Source organism: Phoenix dactylifera, chromosome 2, assembly GCF_051530095.1.
Source record: "Phoenix dactylifera cultivar Ajwa chromosome 2, Ajwa_hap1_PhDact_Kaust_v1.1, whole genome shotgun sequence".
Lineage (NCBI taxonomy): Eukaryota > Viridiplantae > Streptophyta > Magnoliopsida > Arecales > Arecaceae > Phoenix > Phoenix dactylifera.
In genome coordinates this window covers 51,147,845-51,168,866 of record NC_143191.1, presented here as the reverse complement: position 1 = coordinate 51,168,866, position 21,022 = coordinate 51,147,845, and the positions used below count along the sequence as shown (strand labels likewise).

Below are 21,022 nucleotides of genomic sequence, written 5' to 3'. Positions count from 1 at the left end.
GCCTGATATACATTGTTGACCCTTTCCATATTAGCTTAAGCTTTTATGGTCAATTGGTTATTTAATAATTTTTTGGGTATTGTCAAAGTCATCATATTTCTATGAAATTGTTCTTGGAGTATACATTATATTAACGGACTCTTTGGTTAACCCCAAAGTACCTACGCCCAACACCTAGAAAGGGTAGGGGCAAGGTTCGACGTCTCAGTACCGGACCCCGCACTAGTGCCGCACTAGCACAGTGTCGGTACGGTACGGTACAAAATTTTTTTGACGTACCGAGTATCGTTACGCCATCCGTATTGGGAACCGATACCGAACCAGTACGATACAGTATACCCCGTAGGGCTGGTATGACATACCATGGGCAGGAGTGTGACACTCAAGCATAGGTTCAAAAAAAGGTATTCTTTAGTATGTCAAGGTGCCCCAAGAAATCAAGAAATTTCATAATTTTATATGACTCAAATCTAGATGACATGTTTGTAAGCTAAAATTTGAATTTCAAAATTATATGTATATAATACTAAGCCAAAATAGTAGTTTGCAAAATTATAATCAGAATAGACATTAAAGTTCAGCTAAATATAGGTATTGCACGGAAAAAAAAACTACAATCTGTTTCCCCTCTACTCCAACAATATAAACACCTCCCACTTCGCCACTATGTTCCATCCACGAAGCACTATCTCCCTCCATACTAAATTAGGTGAGATACATTTGTCTAACTCTCTCTCATCCCTCTCTTTCTACATCCTTGACCCATAGTTCCCTCCAACTTCTCTATAGCAGCCATCTACCTCAAAACCTAACCCACCACCCAACCCTCTCTCCCAAACGCGATCTAAAGTGCCTTCTCTTCCTCTCATTCTAACAAAGCCACAACCTCCTAATATACCACCATGGTTTTAAATCCCGTGGGACAAGACTGTCCCGATTTTTCCATGGAAACAGTGAGAGGTTGTCCCATGATTTAGGGCAATGGAATAGGTTAGAGGCAAAGCCACAACCTCCTAATATACCACCATGGTTTTAAATCCCGTGGGACAAGACTGTCCCGATTTTTCCATGGAAACAGTGAGAGGTTGTCCCATGATTTAGGGCAATGGAATAGGTTAGAGGCGATACGAGGAAACAACCTCTACACATGCAGGAGTAAGGCTAGGTGCATCTAACCCTCCCCAGACCTGTAATAGCAGGAGCCTCGTGCAATAGGCCATCCTTTTCTTACCTCTAAGATCCACAACATACAAGACAGACAGAATTGGAAGGAGGGTTCACCTCATATGGTCATGCCAACAACTTCCAAAATGCTGAAAGGCATGAATTTTTCAATTTTACTTGTAGCATATTTGCAAATAATGCAATTTTATCCAATAATTAGTCCATTGATCTGATGATATTTGGATCCTGAAGTTGGGCAAACTTTTGAAGCAAGTTTTTTACAAACTTATTTGCTTAGTTCCATGAAGTTTGATTTTACATTCAATTTATGTAGCTAAACAAATGTCAATTGGAAAATGAGAATAATAATGTGATTTCTAAGGGCCAGTCAAACAACACAAACGTTACAAATTCTAGAAAACATGATATCCCAGTTTCAGAGAATCAAGTGATCCAAGTTCTTGAGTTGAACTCTATTCATCCAAATATAGCCTTAGAGATTAGGATAACCAGAAACTGACATATATAACCACCCCTTGACTGTCATACTGAAGTCCATGCAACATAGGATATATATACAATGGATCCATTTCATCATTTGACATGCTTTATATGACTGGATAACTCACATAGGATTTTTAGGCGCCACCTTGAAAGATGTCATCATGTGTAAGACAATCACTCTCATTGAAGTGGCAGTACTTAGGTGTTCTGCATTTCTTAAAGAAGTTGATCATCAATCGATTGGAGTTGGAAACATGGACTGAATGAACCTCCGCGGATATCCACCCCAAATGAGATCCCTCCTCTCTTCCTTCAGTTTTCTCTCTTCTTTGTGTTTTCTTCTGTGTGATGATTACCATGTAATTTTTACTCCAAATGCAGGTATATTGGATATAGAATTTCCAAAAATCTTAAAAATGAGTGGAGAATGGAGATATAATTGCAAATATTATTGGAAGGTAGGAAACCTTTTATAACAAATAATAGACATCCCAAGACCAATAACAAAAAATTGCATAGAGGCTTCATGAATACTTCAAAGCCATGTCCTATTTAATTGGGTTGAATTTTAAAGGAAAACTGATACGTACGGTACAATATGCTAAGTTGCAAATTGGAACTTCAAACTATCATTTACAAGCATGGTATGCCGTACCATACCGAACCAGACGGTACTGCGCGTACCATACTAGTTCAGAACCAGTACTAGTACCGGTGGCGTATCGAGACCATACCGAACCAAACGGTACTGCGCGTACTATACTGGTTCAGAACCAGTACTAGTACCGGTGGCGTACCGACACTCGGTACGCCAAAAAAAATCACGTACCGCACCGTACCGATACTATGCTAGTGTGGCACCAATATGGAGTCTGATATCGAGACAACGAATCTTGTTTACAAGTCTAATATGCAAGCATACCTGCCTACAAGTCGAATAGTTGCAGGCAGACTTGCAGGTGGATCATTTGCAGTGTTCGGTTCCCTGCAAGTCATCTAACTTGCAGCAAGAAGACTCGCAGAGAAGGGGATTTGCAGCAAGATGACACAACTAAAACATCTCCAAGTCAAAATGCAGCAGTTTAGCAGTGGATGAGTGGGCGACTTCCTACAGCCCCTCGTCCCACCCACAGAGTTCTCATTGCCTCTTGACCCAACACCCTTAGGACCTCAATCTTGCACTTCAGTGACCTCTAGCAACTGACTTCTAGTGAGTAAACTTGGAATGCTATGACTACAATGGCAAGCAACCAAACAGAAATTAGTAGTTTTTGCCAACTCAACCACATGAACCAAATATAACACCTGAGACACGAAATGCTGCATCTCCAACTTCTCTGCAACTTCAATTCTGGTGCAATTGAAGTAGCAGGAACAAACCACCTCTTAAATGAATGTGCCCTACAGATTGTCAGCATAAGAGTATAGCTCGTAAGATCTTTAATCCCACATATGCATTAAACCAAAGGTTTGCACTAGCTTGAGCACAAAGGTAAGCACTAGCTTGAGCACAAAGGTAAGCATAAAACAGTTAAAAGTGGGGTATATCATGTTGCATTTAAGCAAATAGAATAGAATTGAACAATTAAGCAGCCCTTTTCTTCCAACAAATTAGTTAGGCTTTACATTCCTTTGGTGAAATTTTATTCAAATTTCAAAGGAAACATACAATTATATTGTGGCCATATATGCTTTCCATTAAAAAAATAAATAAATTTATTCAAATGGATACTGCATTACATTGGATAGCAATTAAGTAGAGAAAATAATAGTGAATCCAAACAAAAAAGAACATTAATTGAAAGATATATTGCATGATCCACAATCAAATTGAGCAACAACAATCCCTTAAGGAATTTAAAAAAGTAAACTCATGTAACCAACACAGAGTTCCTATTAAACATATGATCTGCAAACAAATATTTCTACATAGCCAGATAAATTTGGCAATCTTCCTGAAACAATGCAAATGATTATCCAAAAGTATATGTACAATCTAGAATTTTCAATTTCTGAGAATATATTGGAACTGCCAAACAGTTCGTAGTACCTCCAGTGCCAATTTCAGAAGCATCAAGTACTGTGGTATGATCAACCGATGCTGGTGTCCCTACATAACAAAGAATTTATGAAGATGAGCCTCATGAATACTAAAGAAAAGCAATTCACTTTGATGAGTTTGCTCAAAAAAATGAGTCATATTTCTTTTGCTCAAGTACTGTGGTATGATCAACCGATGCTGGTGTCCCTATATTGTAGAAAAATCTACAAGACATTCCTGTTCAATTCCAAGCCACAGTTAGCTCATAAAAATAAGCAATAGTACACTGGAGATTACCTACTAGATAAGCTAACTGTCCTTTACAATTGCAGAACAGGGATCAGACCAAGATTTGTGGTACCGATCGTACCGACGTACCGGTCGGCTCCGGTAACGGTACGGTACCGGTGCCGAACCGAGCCGATACCGTACCGATAGGGCACATTCGGCCTGGTTTCAACCCCATCGTCGTTTTTTTTTTTTTTTTGAGTTCTTTCACTTTTGGATATTTTTTTGATGTTTTTATGTTTAGGTTTAAGGTTAAAACTAGATGATACAACTTATTACTTCCAAATGATTCAAATAATGAGATGAAGAACATAAAATATTTTCAAATTAAGATACAATCAATTACATACATTTAAAGCACTCTCGGATATCAAAAATCGGATCGAGTGGCAATGCTTCTCGTCAATATCTGGATCATCAGCATAATATGGAGGCAGATCAACCCATCCCTCTAACTAAGCGGCATTATAGTCTTGTATGCTCAATCCTCGAGGAATGCACGTTGGGTCATAAGAACTCTCGGATCTCTCGCTGAAGCTCTGGCTCTGAGAGGTGTCTTGATAAGGGACCCATCTGAATATGCCGGCACCAAAATCCGATCCGTAAGACCCTCCGGTCTGTGCAGGGTAGTAGCCACCGGAAGATGACTCCGATGCACCATATCCATAGGCTGGCTGAGGCCGCAGATAATAAGAAGACTCGGAACTTGATACATCAATGGATCCGACTCCACATGGGAGGTCATCTGCAGCTGCATCCTGGCCTCTTGAACGACCTCGAGGAGCTCTTTTTCGATATGCAATGGTATCCGACCGGCCTATATCAGACGGCCTACCGTGGTCCGTATCTTGTGTAGCATGCGTAAACTAAGACTCACCGGTGTATCAAAAACCTCCATCCGGCTGTATCTCATAAGTAGTACCATACTGTCCTCCACTTCCTCCATAGCTAGTAGATCCATCACCACCAGAACCTTCATCACTGTTGGTCCAAGTCTCCTCCTCGACACTCTCCATTGGGGCCCTTTCCTTTTTTCTTCTTCTTTGCTGGGATTGACGTCCTCCTGATCAAGTCGACTGGGTACTAGAGCGTCCTCATCCTCACATGAGAGGATCATCTCTCTGAACGGAAGCGTCGTACCAGTCATGCGATGACTGGCTCCTCTCTAGCCACGTCATATCAGCTATAGGAGTGCGTGGAATGTTGCGCTCAGCCCATTGCTGTGGATCGACCATAGCCTCGGTGGCTATGATGCTGGCTGGTCGTCGAGACAATCCTGGCTCATCAAGCTCGGGCTCCTGCTGCTGGGCCGCAAGCCAGTCGAGCATAGGATTATCATCATCATCTGTAAAAGTTCTATAGATGGGATCTGCATACTTGAGCTCCACTTTCTCCTGAATGCATTTTAGCCTCAACCGCAGATTGTAGTGCACATAAACTAGGTCGTTGAGGCGCTTTTGTGCCAAACGGTTCCTCTGTTTGCTGTGGATGAGGCCGAAAGCGGACCAGTTGCGCTCACAGCCACTCGAGGAGACCGTTTGGGAGAGGATCCGGATAGCGCTATCCGCTTAAGATTTTTTGCGGATCCGCCAAAATGAATCCACCATTCAGCTGCAAAAATATTGAAGATAATTAAATTTTACATATATGATGGCCTCATAGTTGAAGATAATTCAGATGCAGAGGTGTCTTGCAGATTTGTATTGTACCTGAATTCATAGTTGTCTTGCTCACGACAGCTGGTCGCTGTCCAAAGCTGTGGCTGCCCTCTCTAAATAATTTGGTCTGTGGAAAGAAGCTTGTTGTAGTATGTCAATAATATAAGATCCGATATATTTACATATGTTACTAAATCATAGTTACCTCTTTTATACATGACGCGGTGACTTCTGGATCAGACTCCATCTTATAAATAACATTACGCAGAGCATGAAGAAGTTCATCATCCATACCAATTCCACTCTCGTACTGAAATCGGAGATTCAGATAGTATGCTGCACATAGATGACACCATCTTAGTATAATTATACAAATATATCAATCAGTATAATTATCAATATTATTGCTTACCTACTAGATGCAATTCCCTACCCATTTGGGCTCCCCACCGCCGCTCAATGATGTTGATGTACTCCTAGGCATGGGCTACATCTGCCTCCATGATCTGAGCCTTTGCCTTCTCCATCATGTGATACAAAAAGCCCATCTGGGGGTACCTCTCGCTATTCACGGCCTGCAGCACTTCATATAATGGTTTGATAGCCTTGACTATCGCATTGGCCCGCTGCCAGAATGAATGCCTGCTTACCAAGTCTTCCATCCTGCTTCCTTCAGTGCCGGCTTGGGCATATCTACTTTCCTACCACTCAAGACTAACAAACATCTGACGTAGGGCTCCTTTCTTCTCGATAAGACTATCAAGTGCAATGTAATTCGTAGCAAACCGTGTGACTCCTAGTCTAAGAATTTCTCCTCCTGTATACTTTCTTATTAATGAAAGAACCCAAATATGGCTATAAATATATCTGGTGATGCGTTGGGCTATCTCCATCGTATGTTGCACCCTACGGATCTTTCCAATATCCATCAGGATGAGGTCGATGCAATGTGCAGCACATAGGATCCAGAAAATTTGTCGTCGCCACTCCATCAAGACCTGCCCGGCCAACTTATATTGCGGCCCGTTATCAGCGACGACCTGCACAATATTCTCCTCTCCAATCTGATCAATCACCTCCTCCATAAGTCTGAGGATGTATGAGGCGTTGTGCACCTTATCCGAAGCATCAACTAACTTGTGGAAGAAATCTTCGTATCACAATATGTCAGAAAGTTGATGATGGCCCGCTTTGTCGGACCGGTCCAACCATCACACATCAGAGTGAGCCCATATGTGGGCCACTTGCTCTTATATGAGCCAATTCAATTCTCTAGCTCCTCCTTATTGTTGTCAAGAAGCTCACCGTAGATGTGCTTCGAGCCTAGAGGATCGACACCGGAACCGGCAGACTGTATGGCAGAAATGGCAGACTTGTAGTATGTATTGTCTGCAGCATTCGCTGGAATGTGGCTGAAGTGGAACCTGGATCCAATAGCTCGCCACATATCCTTCTTCTTCTCCTTCTTCCACATTGTGTCTACCCTTTGCTGCTTCAAATCTCTCCTGGGGAACGCATGCGGATCTACATCATGGATTGACGCACCTGGTGAAATCCCTCGGGAAGACTTCTTTCGGCCACCAAAACCACCCAGGATAGATGCAATCCGGCTACGTCCTCTGCCCTCGCCCTTCCTAACTGAGGTTGTCCTTTGAAACTCTGGATCTTGTCTGCTTCCACCAGAACCGGCGCCCGACTCGAAAAATGAGGGCCCAAATCAAGCCCGATACCTCTTCACCTTCTCCTGCTGCCACCGATCATCTAGACTCGCCCGCATGGCAGCCTAGATCTGTGCCTCCTCCTCATCTGGACCCTCGACCTCCTGTGACTTCATCAAGTAATAGAAAGGTGCTTCTGCAGCTTGGCGTTCCACCTCCGCTTTCTGCTTGGCAGCCCTCTCCTTGGCTGCTTTGATCTCAGCGAGATTTTTCCTCATCAGCTGACGGATGCTCGGTGGGCACTCCGAGCATGCAGATATCTCACGAGAATTACCGACTAAATGCTGCTTTAATCTGGTTACCCCTCCTCCTTTGAAGCACTTGTAGCAATAATTGCACTGAAACTGGTGTCGTTCACCGAGTATCTTCCCATGCTCCCAGCCAATATTACGCTCTTGGGGTTGCCCTCTCCTTGATGGCTCCATTCCTACGACCACATTAATTTTTTTCAATTTTTATTTTTTTTGTAATTAAAAATTAATTTTTTAATTTTTTAATTAAATTATAAATTATATAAATTCTGTAAAAACAAAAGTTAATGTCACCATTAACATCGTCCATATATCGACAACATATAAAAAATTCAAGACGAAATGAAATCATTAAATCATTTTCTATTTTTTGGCAATTTTTGACTTAATTTTTTTAAGCAATTTAAATGAAATATTAAAAAAACAATGTAGGGGAAAGAAATTTTACCTTATTTAGTTTTTGCTGGATTTTTCTTCAAGAAAAACAACGCTCTCCGACCCTTCTAATTTTTTTCATGCCTTTGTCTTTGCCTTTCTCTTCTTTTCCTCCTCTCTCTGCCTTTCCTTCACCTAAGCTGACCAATTTGGCTTTAGCATTCGGTCAGCTTTTATAGCCAACCGTTGAGGCACTGTGGCACTTTGAAAAGTGCCACATTTTGCCACAGCGCGGCACTTTCGAAGTGCCGCACAAAGTGGCACTTTGAAAGTGCCCTGCCACACTGTGGCACTTTGAAAGTGCCTCTGGCCAGCGTTGTGGCACTTTCACTAATTTTCAGCTGCGAACCAGTGCGAACCGGCTCGGTTCGCACCAGTTCGAGCTCATACCGGTGCGAACCGCTCGGTTCACACGGGCGGTTCGCACCGGTACGAATCTCAAACCGAACAGTTCCGACCCATATTGGGTCGGAACCATTTTATATCCCTATACCGAACCGGTGCTAGTCGGTACCGGTCTGGTACGGGCTGAACCGACCGGTACAGGTCGGTTCAGCAGACCATGGATCAGACAAATACTGACCAGGAAAAAAAGATGAAAGAGAATCAAATGGGAGAAAGAAGTGTGGAATCGAAAGGAGGAGACAATTTAAAAAACACTATAAGTCTGAGTGGAATAACCAAGAACAAGTAAACATAAAATAGTGAACTCGGCTCAATAAAGTGGGAAGGACTACAGTAGGCCACTCAAATGTTGAACTTACAAAAGAATAAAGAATAGAATGGTAGAGACTTAATGGCAAGCAAAATATGTTCAATCTTAACCAATTGAATAAAAAAGCAATGCAGATATCCAATAGATAGGAAGAAACATTGAAAAGAATGAGTGTGTAAAATGGGGTTTAATCGCATTATTCAAGAGCCTACTCAAAAATCAACACATAGATCATTAATCTTCTCTAACATGAACAAAATCACTTGTCTCACTGAACTACAAAGAATTGTGGGCAGCCAGTGATGCTCAAGCTACAAAAGTCTAGGGGCATGATGAGCACAAAGAGGACAATCTGATACCAATAGCTAAAAGTTGGGATTCTTTACCAATCTCTAACAAAACTATCTAGGAGAATCTGTGCAAATGTCTCAGACAACAATTTGCATTTCCATAATTCCTTGAGAAAAAACTGTAAAAAATGTGCTATCATGATGCAATACCACATGATAAAGGAAAAAATAAATACAGAATGTGGAGACCATGCCACCATGGTATGTTGAACCAGCCTGTACCGGCCGGTTCGGCCCGTACCGGACTGGTCCGATAGCTTACCGGTACGATTCCACCATAGAAATCGGTTCGGCCGGTTTGGCCCATACCGGACCAATCCGGTAGCTTACCGGTACGATTCCGCCATAGAAACTGGTTCACGCCGGAGCAGGAAAAGAAAAAGAGAAACAACGAGCGAGCGGAGGAGGGAGGGAGAAGCAGCCAACGCAAACGCCTGCAGAGGGCCCCGGGGGCGCGGCGGAGGCCAAGGCCGCGGAAAAAAAATTTAAAGATTTTTAAATGAAATCGGCAAATCACTTGCCAACTTCACTTAAAAATTTTTTAATTTTTTTAATTTTGGAATTTTTAAGTAAAGTTGGCAAACGTTTTGCCGACTTCACTTAAAAATCTCCAAATTTTTTTCACGGCTGCGTCCTCGGCCTCCGCCGCGCCCCCATGGCCCTCCACGGGAGTCCGTGGCCTCTCCTTCTCCCTCCCTCCCCCGCTCGCTGTTTCTCTTCTCCTCCTCCGGCTCCGGCTGGGCTCTTCTGGTACAAGCCCAGTACTAAAATGGTACCGAACATGCTAAACCGGTCCGATCGCCAAATGGTACGGCTTCCGGTACCGGTTCAGCATACCTTGGTAGAGACACAATGTATCCATACAAATACTAATCCTGTCCTTATGCATTTGCATTCAGATATATTCGCATTTCACAATATTAACGGTTGGATGCTCCCATCTTGATAAAAAATGTATATGTTATAATCTTTTCATACTTTGAGGTATGATTTTGTCAACCTTAACAAAAGATGCAAATACAACTTAAAAATGCAAAAACAATTGAAAAAACTTTGTTCTTTACAAATAAATATCTCTTAGCACTGACAAAAGAGCATTAATATTTAATTATAGACCAAGATGAAAGGATATAAACTTTTTTCTGAGATTAGGAGGGTCTATTCCCCACGTTTTCTACTCTACGCCCACCCCACTTGAGGGCCGACTCCAACTAGAATCAAACATGCAACCTCTTGCCCAAGTGACAAGAGGCAATACCATCCAAATAAGTGCTTGGCAGTAAAGGATATAAACTACTAAAAGTTGTGAAATTCATTTCACGAAGCTAAAGGATCAACTGATCAAGCAAAGCTCATTCAAACAACCTTAAGAATCTATTACATTCATTGGATGTTTGTTGATAAAAAATAATTAAAAATGTTAGAAAAGCGAAAATAAAATGAATGAACAAGCAGAGACAATGAAGACATACTTTGAGACTCTCCAGACTGGGAAGATAGCATGCCACTCTGGTTATCGAAATTTGACTCTGAAACACCAACAACATTCCCATCCATTGACTCAGATTTTTCTTGCTCTTCTACAGTTTTTCGTTGATCTAGGAAATGTCAAGATCTATAACCAAATACTTCTTTCCATAGGAATCATCAATGACTAAAAGCAAAACTCTGATAGATGAAAAAGAATCAGAAAAGGGGTATATGATAGCATTGCATGATGAATTTTTAATGTTGCCAGTATATCACCATTTTTAAAGAAATATATAAGAGAAGATAAAAACAAATATACCATACTCATGAACATCTAATTTGCACTAATCATGAATTGGAATCACTAATGAGCCCCACTGATCTGATTAGATTGAATGAAAGTCATCTTCCTTCATGACTTCTACTATTGGGCTTTGGAGCAGAGTAGGCTCCGATTATTCAATGTTTCAGTAAGGTGGCCTTTCTCGTATGTGTCTGTAGTTAAGCATTTTTTCTAGCTGGCACAGATGTCCTTCAAAAGAAGACCTTATGAGTACTCTACAGCACACAAAAATAAAGCACTATTCCATTCCTTATCCTCTCTCTCAGTGCATAGTAAAAGATCCATGATCCCATGTCAACTTTGAAGATTTATGTGATATTGATGCAATGTAGAAAACCATCTGTACACCAAACTAAAGAAAATTAACACACATCCAATGGCAGCACCAGAGATTTTGCCCTTCTCTGCTCTGTGCTAATTACTGGGGCAGAGTGGATGATCCTAGAGCTCTCGGTAAGCAGCAGTAATGATTTCTTATGTGGCTGATTCAGCTTTCTTTATCTCCTGAAGACTAGAAGTATATTAGTGGATGACTGGATGAATTTTATAGATAGATATTGTTAGAAACATGTTGATTATTTGTACACAGAGCTTCATTTTCTGGAGGAAATTGATTCTGCTAAACTAGTGGTGTATTTTCTTACCATAGTTATGTCTTCAGGAATTATGGCTGATAAGTTTATAAGACAAAGGTTTCGGTTGATAGGTTTTCTCTATGAAGAAAAAATTTATCATTAACCAGGAATGGCATGTAACAAGAGGGAAGACAGTGCTATTTGCTTCAGAAATTTTATTGAATTTGAAACTTCATTTTCCAACAAACAAGATCCACAGTTAAACGGTGGCGTCAAAAGCTTTGCAGTTTCTTCTCTACTTGCTATTATCAAGGCTTGCAAAGATAGGGATTGAAACCCTGGTTCCTTCAAAGATGATCTAGAATTCAGGAACCCGAAAACTGTGGATATTTGTCTCTGGAAATCTTTACAGATTTGGCAAGGGAAATCCTTTCCTAACATTGCTTGTTCCGTAGAAGAGTTTAAAGATCGCGGCTCTCGCTTACCTTATGAGAAAAGTTGATAGACACCTACAGAAATAGGAAAAAAATGTGGTGCTGGGATGTTCACTATTAACTGTTCTAACGCTTTTCTACAATATTATGGGATTGTTTTTTATGAAGGTAGGCATTCCCAAAGACAACTCTTTCCATGGTGACATAACCATCATTTTCTTGCCACAATTTGAGTGGAATATTTTACTATCTTAGTAGCAACTTAAGCTGGCAACTTAGAAGTTCTGCCAATTCTCTCCTTGGTTGTAACTCCTGTTTTGCAGCCAACAGAGTATTTTCATCCTAACAAATCAATAGTAACACTCGTAGTTCTCTTACAACCCATAACTTTTCACTTGGACAGAATTGTCCCATCTCAAGAATCTGTCATTTCCAACATGTTTGCTAGCATTTCAAATGCCCGCTAGGATTCTATTCTCTCCATCAACACCAAATTGAAGTTACACTATATTTTTGTTATGGAACTTTTTCAAAGATTAGTTTAACCAGCAATCCCTTCATCCCATCTGTATGAGGTCAGCTGGGGCAGAGTTGAAACTTGAAACAAACATCAAACCCTTAACCTTAGTGCTATTCAAGGACCCCTGAACTCAGAAGTCTAGACAAAGAGAACTAATTCGTGACAAATTATAAGGTAGTGTATGTATATATAAAGAAAAACACATAAGCCAAATAACCAACTTGAAACATATTCCTTGTTCTTTCAAAGGTTAGTAAGCTTACAAAAGGAAACATTTGAAACAAATTATTACCTAATATACTGAGATATTAAATAAAAGGATACTACAATTAGTTGCTTGTAATATTTTTCTCCCCTTCCTTGGAGGCTTCTTATGACCAGCACTACCATCAAGCTCCAGAACAATGTCTTTCACAGAGTTTAATGACCTACAGCGCTCTGCAGGAATTAGACATTTATTAACATTGACCATTCGAACTTTAACAAGAATAAAAGGCTATAGATTTGTACACTAAAAAATTGTGGATTACAACCATCAATGAATCCACAGGGGACAGAGGTTCAAGTTCAACATCAACTTAAACAAGGAAGATTTGTCACACATTGATATGGTCTCTATCCAAAAGAAGAGGAAACGTAAAATCTTCTTATACAGAACATATGGTCAAGATTGTTTATTGGTAGTTTGCTGTATAAATGCATCTTTTGGAAAGCAAATATCACATATCTTTCTAATCATAAAACCAGAAAAACAAATTTACCATATTTCATAAAAATGTGCTTCAGTGTTGTCCTTCAGAATTTTAAATTTATTAGAAAATGACGAATATAAGATCCAAGAATGTTTGCAGAAAATAATTGCCTAAACTCTAAAGCATTAGATTTGGACTAGTCAAATTGTAAGACCATTGTAATTTGGTCTTTTCCACTTGTGAGACCTTGAGAGTGAGATGGGCTTGAGTATGTGAATATGAGAAATACAAGTTCTAGGTACAAGTGGATATTAAGTTCAGAGACATTGCCTTAAATGATCTATTTTGTTGGTAGAAGTCAGGGCATTGTATGCTAAGATGAATTTGGCTGATGGGGCAAAATTTTTCAGCAGGTTTGGTGAGTCTATTGTGCAAATATTAAGCCAGATGAATACAAGGGTTTAAATAATAATCCATTTCATGACATATCTTACAAGCGGCACCACGTTAAAGGATAATAGACAAGATACAGAAGGTTACTCGTATCGTTGCATATCATATTGTACCAAATTTGCCATGATATGGACCCGACAATTCAACAACAATGCCATAAACTAGCAAGGGCCAAACAGTAGGATCAGAGGTCGAAAATCATACAAATAAGTGACAGACTACTCCCTCCCCCAGGAAAAAGAAGGATTAGCTTTTTTCAAGTTTACAATTGAACGTTGTATTATTTTCACAAAATCAAAATATGATTAGCAAACATTAATATATGGATTTTTTCAGTACAACTAATAAATTAAACTTAATAATGAACAAGGATCGAAATGTTTAGGATCAAACCTGTACCAACCAAGGATGGGTATGAGATGCATCGTACTGAGGATTCATACTGACAAAGGTTATTGATAGGTACAGATAGATATGGCCAAATAAAAACCCCATATGGAATGTTGTCCTTCAAACTCTGGTTTGGGGTTTCTTATCATATTTGTTATTTTTTTGCGAAAAATGAGGTAGGAGTATCGACTTTGCTGCTTGAGTTGTGGTTTTATGTGCACGCTGTGGTCAATAGCATGCATATTTGTCAGACAAGTTACACAAAACTTGGAAACTAGAATACATTTAAATGTTTTAAAATTAGCAATTGAAATGCAATTAGCTTTACAGAAATCATCAGTGGCATGGTTTGATGGATGGCATACATCAACTTATTTATTCCATACTTTTTATCAATTTTCTTAGTTTTCTGAAATTTTTACAGCCTCAATTAAAAGGCATGTTCACTTCACGCACTTGATTAATGTGATACCCTGTTCACGGCCAGCTAGGAGGAGCTGGCCGTGATCCTCGCCACAAGTGAGGCAGGGCCGCGCGACATCGCCGGAGCCCTACCCCTCTCCTTTCCTTTTCGGCAGGCACTAAATCTGGAAGAATAGCACGAGATCGCGGAATCCATGGTGTCCTCCCCCTATTTCTTCCTCTCCCCGTCTGCATGGGCTCACAAAGCCCTTCTTCCTCCTCCATCTTTCTTTCCCTGATTGAGCTCACGGCTGCCCGAACTTGTGCCGCCGGAAATCGGGCCGTCGGATGCCACCGGAGCAAGGTAAGGCATCCCCATCTCCTCCCCTGGGTTCCCCTCCTTCTGATCGACCGACAATGGCCGGGATCCGGCAAAGGGCCATCGGGATGAGGAAAAAGAAGAAGAAGAAGAGGAAGAGAAAGAAGAAGAAGAAGAACAAAAGAAAAAAAAAGGAAAACTCACCGGTGGACAATCCATAGCCACTGCCGCCGCTGCGGGCTTAGCGGCGGCCATGCGCCGCCGGCCTCGGCCCGGCCCCTCCCTTCTCTCCGATGGGGGGGGGGGGGATCTCCTCTTGCCCGCAGGAGAAGAAGAGGGAAAGGTTCTGGAGAAGGAAAGAAGAAAAAGAAAGGAAGGAGAAGAAAAAAGAAGAAAAAGAAAAGGAGAAGAAGAAAATGAAAAGGAGAAAAAGAAAAGAAGAAAAAGGGAAAAGAAAAGAAAGAAAAGAAAAAAAAGAAAAGAAAGAAAGAGAAGAAAAGAGAAAAAGAGGGAAAAAAAGGAAAAATAATAATAATAATAATTACATTAGAAAATCAGAAAATATATATTTATTTATATAAATACTAAATAAATAAATATATAAATAATCAAGAGAGAGAGCTCCCACCCTAGGTGCAACCATTCTCTCTCTACTGGATTGGTAGATCCAGGGCCGACTTACCCAGTCAAGACCTGAAGTCCGCTCAAGTCCATTTCAAGTTACTTAGAGGTTTTAATTAGATTTTAAATGGTGAAATAGCAAGTAATTTATTTTAAAATAATTTAGAAATCTTCGGGCGAACAGAGGTAAGTGAATCTTATACTCCTTACTAGTTTCCAAATTTTTATTTATTTTTCTGGTATTATGAAAATATAAAAATAATGTTAAAAGTTGATGATACCATGTTTTCTTAAAATCAAGGATCAAGCATACAATATTATGAAACTCATGATTTAATGCGAATTAATGGATACATGATTGTTTTACCGTTAAGCACCATTTGTGAATCATGAATTCCATATTTATAAAATTGTAATTTGATATGAAAGGAATAATTTCATGATTATTCTATTGTTAAATGCTTATAGGCTATGAACTCTATAAAGACATTTAATGTTTTATCCATATATGAGTTAATAATATATGATTTAAGAAATATGATTTAAGAACATTGCCTTAATGACTATGGCAAAAAGGTTCTCAAATAGCTATGTACAGCCCCTAAAAGTGAGGTAGATCGACATTCAATTTTTACAACCCTGCCAACGGATAAAAAGGCTCTCAGATAGCTATGTAATAGTAGTTGGCATACGACTCTGCCAGCGAGTAATAGTAACTGGCATTCAACTCTGTCAACGGATAATAGTAGCTGGCATATGATCCTACCAGCGGGTAATAGTAGTTGGCATACGACCCTACCAACGGATAATAGTAGTCGGTGTTTGTCGATTACGGCCCTGTTACAGGTATAATAGTGACCTTAACATTTAGTCTAAGAGCAGTAATTTGATCGATGATAAATGATTTCTAATTTTATGCTATACACCAGGAAGTAGGAACCATATTTTTTGAATGATTTATGCATGCATGATTGGCTTTATGACTTATTTTAATATACTGAACTATGAAATGCTTTATTTTATTATATCTGTTATTTTCTTTAAATGATGCATTGCCATGAAAAAACTTATGCTTGATCCGGTAAGGTAGTAAAAGGTTTACTTTCTAAGCTATGTCGCTTATGTACCTCTATTTTATTTTTCTCCCCAAGCAAATAAGATCAATAGGAACGGAAGATGGTCCAGGCTAGGAGGTCGCACTAGCAAGCTTGACAATCTTGTGAAAAAGTTTTAGTGGTGTAGCTAATGATGGGTTGGGCATGATGTTGGATTTTAGATGCTCTGTACTCCTTTCTTTTTGATTTGTAAATGAAATTGAACAAATTTTATCATGCTATATGAAAGAATATTGTTATCATGGGCTTCGTGTTATTATGGGCAATACCCTGCGGTAGCACGGTCATGTCATGCACCAAATCTGGGGCGCGACAAATCATGCGTCGGATCCTAGGCGTGACAATTAATGCATTCAAATTATGTGCATAGGTAAATCAATTTATCTTCCATAATTACTTTTTTCAAATTTTAAATATATTTTAATAATTACAAATAAAAAATATTTTTAAAGAAAGAGTTTTCATAGCATATCCAGATATATGTTTGGTGCATAGTGTCAGGTAAGTTTTAACCAAGATATGCTGAATCGGTACCACCGGGGCGCCCCCGCCCCCTGTCGGGCTCTGCCGCCCCCCTGGCCTCTGCCGCCCCCCCGGCCTCTGCCGCCCCTCCGTGGCTCTCCAATGGCGGCTACAGGTCTCCTCCCTCTCTTCCCCGCGCTCTCTCTCCTTCTCTTCGTCTTCTTCGTCTCCGGCATAGAACCAGCCCGTACCAGTTTCCATAGCTCCAGCGTACCGGTAGCTGGCCGGTACGGACCGGTTTGGCATACTATGAAGTAGATAGATAATAGAATCAACTCACCCACTTGCTTTTGGTGAGCATTCATGGCATCATATTAAATATTCATGATACTAATGGAATTTGGACAGCTTTTAAGATGGTTCAAAATTAACCGCCTTTAACAGAAATAGAAGTCAGTCATTTGGCATGCTAACTCTATTTCCAAAACATTCATGCCCCAGAAGAAGTGGGGCTGGAAGTTCAAACTATAATGAACAGTTCTCTTTTTGTTTTTTAAAAAAAATTTCCACGTCATACACACCAGCAGCAAGCATAAGAATAATACAAAAGACATCATTGCAGAAAATAAAGTATAAGATGAAACCTGCATGAGCTGCATATTGACTGGCTTTGACTGGCTTCTTGCAAGCATTGCAACAAACCTTCACAAATATAAACATAAGGAATAACATAAGAATTGACAAGAACAATAGAACAGAAATTACACAACCATTCAAAATTAGTGCATATAGATCAAACTAAGATGTTCAGCGAACTCAGAGGATACAGTTGATGAGATAAAAAAAAAAAATCAGGTTTTTTGCATGAATACCCTCCTAAATATCAAATTTTGCATGAATACCCTCCCAAAATTGATATTTGCATGTATACCCTCGTAAAACACTTGTTTTGTTATTCTGCCCTTTTTATCCTTGTTTTTGTATATGTACCCACGCCATCCAACACTGTTAAAAAATTAACGGTTTCTAAATTAAAATGATTAAAATACCCTTAATAGGTAGATGTGCAAAAAGAAATATTTACAAGATGATTGCGGTGGAGGACAAAAAAGTAATTTCAAAATTTTATTTTATTTTTAGTTAAAATAAATATGGTTTTTATTAACAGTGTTAGAAGACCCATTATATTACAGGCATTTGTGCAAAAACAATGTTTTATGAGGGTACAGAAATAAATATAAATTTTAAGAGGGTATTCATGCAAATTTAAATTTTGAGAAGGGTATTCATGCAAAAAACCCAAAAAAATATTATGGCACAACAAAACAGGCGCTTGTTTCTTCACACAGTATTTTCAGTTTCATGACACAAAATGGCTTAAATTGATCACTCAGCATGTTGCAGTTCAGTTTGATGAATTGCAAAGGAGCAAAAGTACATAAGGTTCTCTAAAGATATTCAATAGTTTGGCTACTATTTGCAGAAAATAGGTCATCAAAACAAACATCACCACTTAAAAAGTTATACTAGTTAAAATATTGTATTAGTTCGAGAGACACTGCACAATCAGCATGCAAACAAAATCGCATTTTCGCATGCATGACACTATGTAAGGGTTTAAAATTGTTTTAGCACATGAAAGATGAAACAACTGACAACTAAATTAAGATGAAGTTTAAAGCATCAGAATTTAAAAAAATAATAATAAGCTAAAAACCCCATGCCCATGGCATAAAGTGTGCCCATGCTGCAAAGCCTGCGCCTGCTGAGTGCCATTTCGATTACAACAGTCACACTTTGGATTCAGATAAGTTCAAGTCTTGAGTCGTGACAAATTATAATTTCTAAGGGCTCATTTGTTGCAAAGATTCTGCACATATAACACTTCTCTATTGTCAAGTCCATCCTTTGCATGAGATCATTGAGCATGAAATGATAATTAACCACATGGCAATTTTGCAAGCAATACATGGGAATGACAGAAAAAACCTTTTTGCTATAAACTATTATGTCAAACATGAAATATAAAAAAATTTGTGAAACAGCTATATACCAAATTCTGATTTTCAACGAAGAGATAAATTTTCCAAGTAGTGTAAGTTCAAACTAAGACCATGAGATGAAACTGCCTTGCACTTTGCAATACGAGTTCCACCGAACTAAATAGATGCAACATCAGCACCAAACTGTTTGAATATTTTTATTTCTTGATGATAGCTAAACTATGTATAACTTCTTTTAAAAAAAATTACCAGGTGCAAGGGATCTGTCAGCGGTCTACAATCAAAGACATGCATATCTGCAAAAAAAGAGAGCAACAAACAAATAGAACTTTACTACCAGCATAACAAGGACAAAGTTCAATGATATAAGATGTAATAGATATCTAAAAATACTAGCATCATACTCCATTTTGGTGCAAAAGTTAGCCAACAAATGGAAACAAAATAATTTTAATCTTCACTTTTATATGAAACACTAATTAGCAAATATTACCTTATAATACCTTTCAACATCATAAATTCTTTTAGATCGACTAATAGCAATAAGAAATAGTCTTTCAGAATTTTCTTTCTAAATCATAAAAACGATTGTTCAAATGGAAAGCCGTTATTTTTCAGAATCATCAAATGAAGCATCTTCCCTTTTTATAGATGTTATTACAACACTTGGCGGCTGGCCATGTAGTAGTCCTAGCAAAACAGTAAATATCTTTCCTATTGGATGATAAGAGATACCCTAACCAGGTAACCATTCTTAAATTCACAAAGAAGCTAGACTGCTAGACAAAGATCAACACCAAGGCAATCAAATGATGCACAACAAGAGAATGATATTAAATAGAAATGCATGAAGAATCAAGAATGCAAAATGGATTATAAGAATGAGATTATTGAAAAAATAGCCCATTAGGTTTTACTAATGAAAAGGCTGAAGGGATAAGTAAACTACCAATGAAGGACAAGAAAGCCCTTAGTTTAAAAAATGCAACAAAAATTAAGGGTACATGACACTAGCCCAGGTGCTAACCAACAAACAGGAAGCACAAAAGAATATTAGATTGCGAGATCAAGTCAAAGAACCGAAAGAGTAAATCAGATACAAAAAAAAAGCGTAGAACCAACTTGATATGTCAACCTCACAAGATCAGATGGGGTTCATACAATTCTTATGGTTGGACCAAGCAAAGTCAATGGCAAAAAAAATAGTAAAACACAATAAAGTAAGCAAATGAACTAAAATTTCTACTACAAGCTACTAAGATACACATCATGGAGGGGATTGAATAAGCTAGCAAAGTACACTATAGACATGAAAAATAAATGAGGACCTCAAAAAAGTGATATATCAAAGATTTGGCATCCTAAAGATGAGCATAAAATTTTGATCCTAAAGATGAGCGTAAAATTTTGATCTTTCCATTTAGACAACCCAGAAGGTAATCTAGTCTACACTCAGAGATCTGCATGGGTTGAAAGAATTCATGCAGCACCTAAAAAATATGAAAAGATGTATGAAACTGATAAAAAAAAAAATCATAGAACCACCCAAAAATCAACATTGAACCTATGGTGTTCTTAATACACCATGGAGCAAAAAAATGAAAGCTCCAAATGGGTCCAAAACGAATTATGTAAAGGATGATGGAGAAGACATTACAGGCAAAGGAGAAGCAAGAGATCAATAGCCAAGTAGAATTGTTAGATCCAAGTTCATCAAATTCAGTGAAGGAATATTAACCGAAATCAGGTTGTCATGATTCTCATACAAACAAGTGCACAAACACTAGAGAACTTAGAGATTTTAAACCAAAGCCCCTATATTCTAGTTTAAATTTGGAGAATCTTCCTCGTGCTAGTGGTGATGCTCATCTTCAATAATAACCATAAGCAGGAGGCTCAAAAAAAATGTACCTCATGTAGCTTCAAATTGATGTGTTAATAGGCAAATTGTAACGACTCTCCCGTAGCATACCTTTGAAGCCTTCAAAAGTCTCTTTAGGATAGCCCAGCCTTTGCATAGGACAGATCCAAGCCTTTTACCATTGCACCAAGAAATGGCCCTTTTGAGAAAAAAATGGGCCATTGAAGATGTACAACCA

At 39.0% G+C, this 21,022-nt stretch overlaps 2 protein-coding genes across 9 annotated transcripts in view; both read right to left on the bottom strand.

The window, feature by feature from the left end:
• The window catches only part of LOC103713978 (uncharacterized), a 39,823-nt gene that overhangs the window by 9,626 nt on the left and 9,175 nt on the right, over nt 1–21,022 (bottom strand). For 7 of the 8 annotated variants that reach the window (XR_605134.6, XR_605135.5, XR_001879826.5 and 4 more), the window contains 5 exons: nt 19,173–19,219; nt 17,565–17,622; nt 12,791–12,904; nt 10,597–10,722; nt 3,719–3,778 (listed from right to left, as the gene is read on the bottom strand). Coding sequence is in view for 4 of the 8 variants with exons in the window: in XM_008801043.4 (XP_008799265.1) it covers nt 3,719–3,778; nt 10,597–10,722; nt 12,791–12,904; nt 17,565–17,622; nt 19,173–19,219 (405 nt within the window). In the remaining 4 variants the exon portion in view is untranslated. The remainder of the gene's footprint in view (nt 1–3,718; nt 3,779–10,596; nt 10,723–12,790; nt 12,905–17,564; nt 17,623–19,172; nt 19,220–21,022) is intronic. The other variant, XM_008801047.4, reaches the window with a different exon arrangement.
• LOC148714893 (uncharacterized) lies at nt 5,301–9,632 on the bottom strand. The gene is made up of 4 exons (XM_088716857.2): nt 6,068–9,632; nt 5,861–5,991; nt 5,707–5,782; nt 5,301–5,608 (listed from the first exon to the last, which is right to left on the bottom strand). The coding sequence occupies exons 1-4, from the start codon at nt 6,090–6,092 to the stop codon at nt 5,436–5,438; spliced, it is 405 nt and encodes a 134-aa protein (XP_088572983.1). The 5' UTR covers nt 6,093–9,632; the 3' UTR covers nt 5,301–5,435.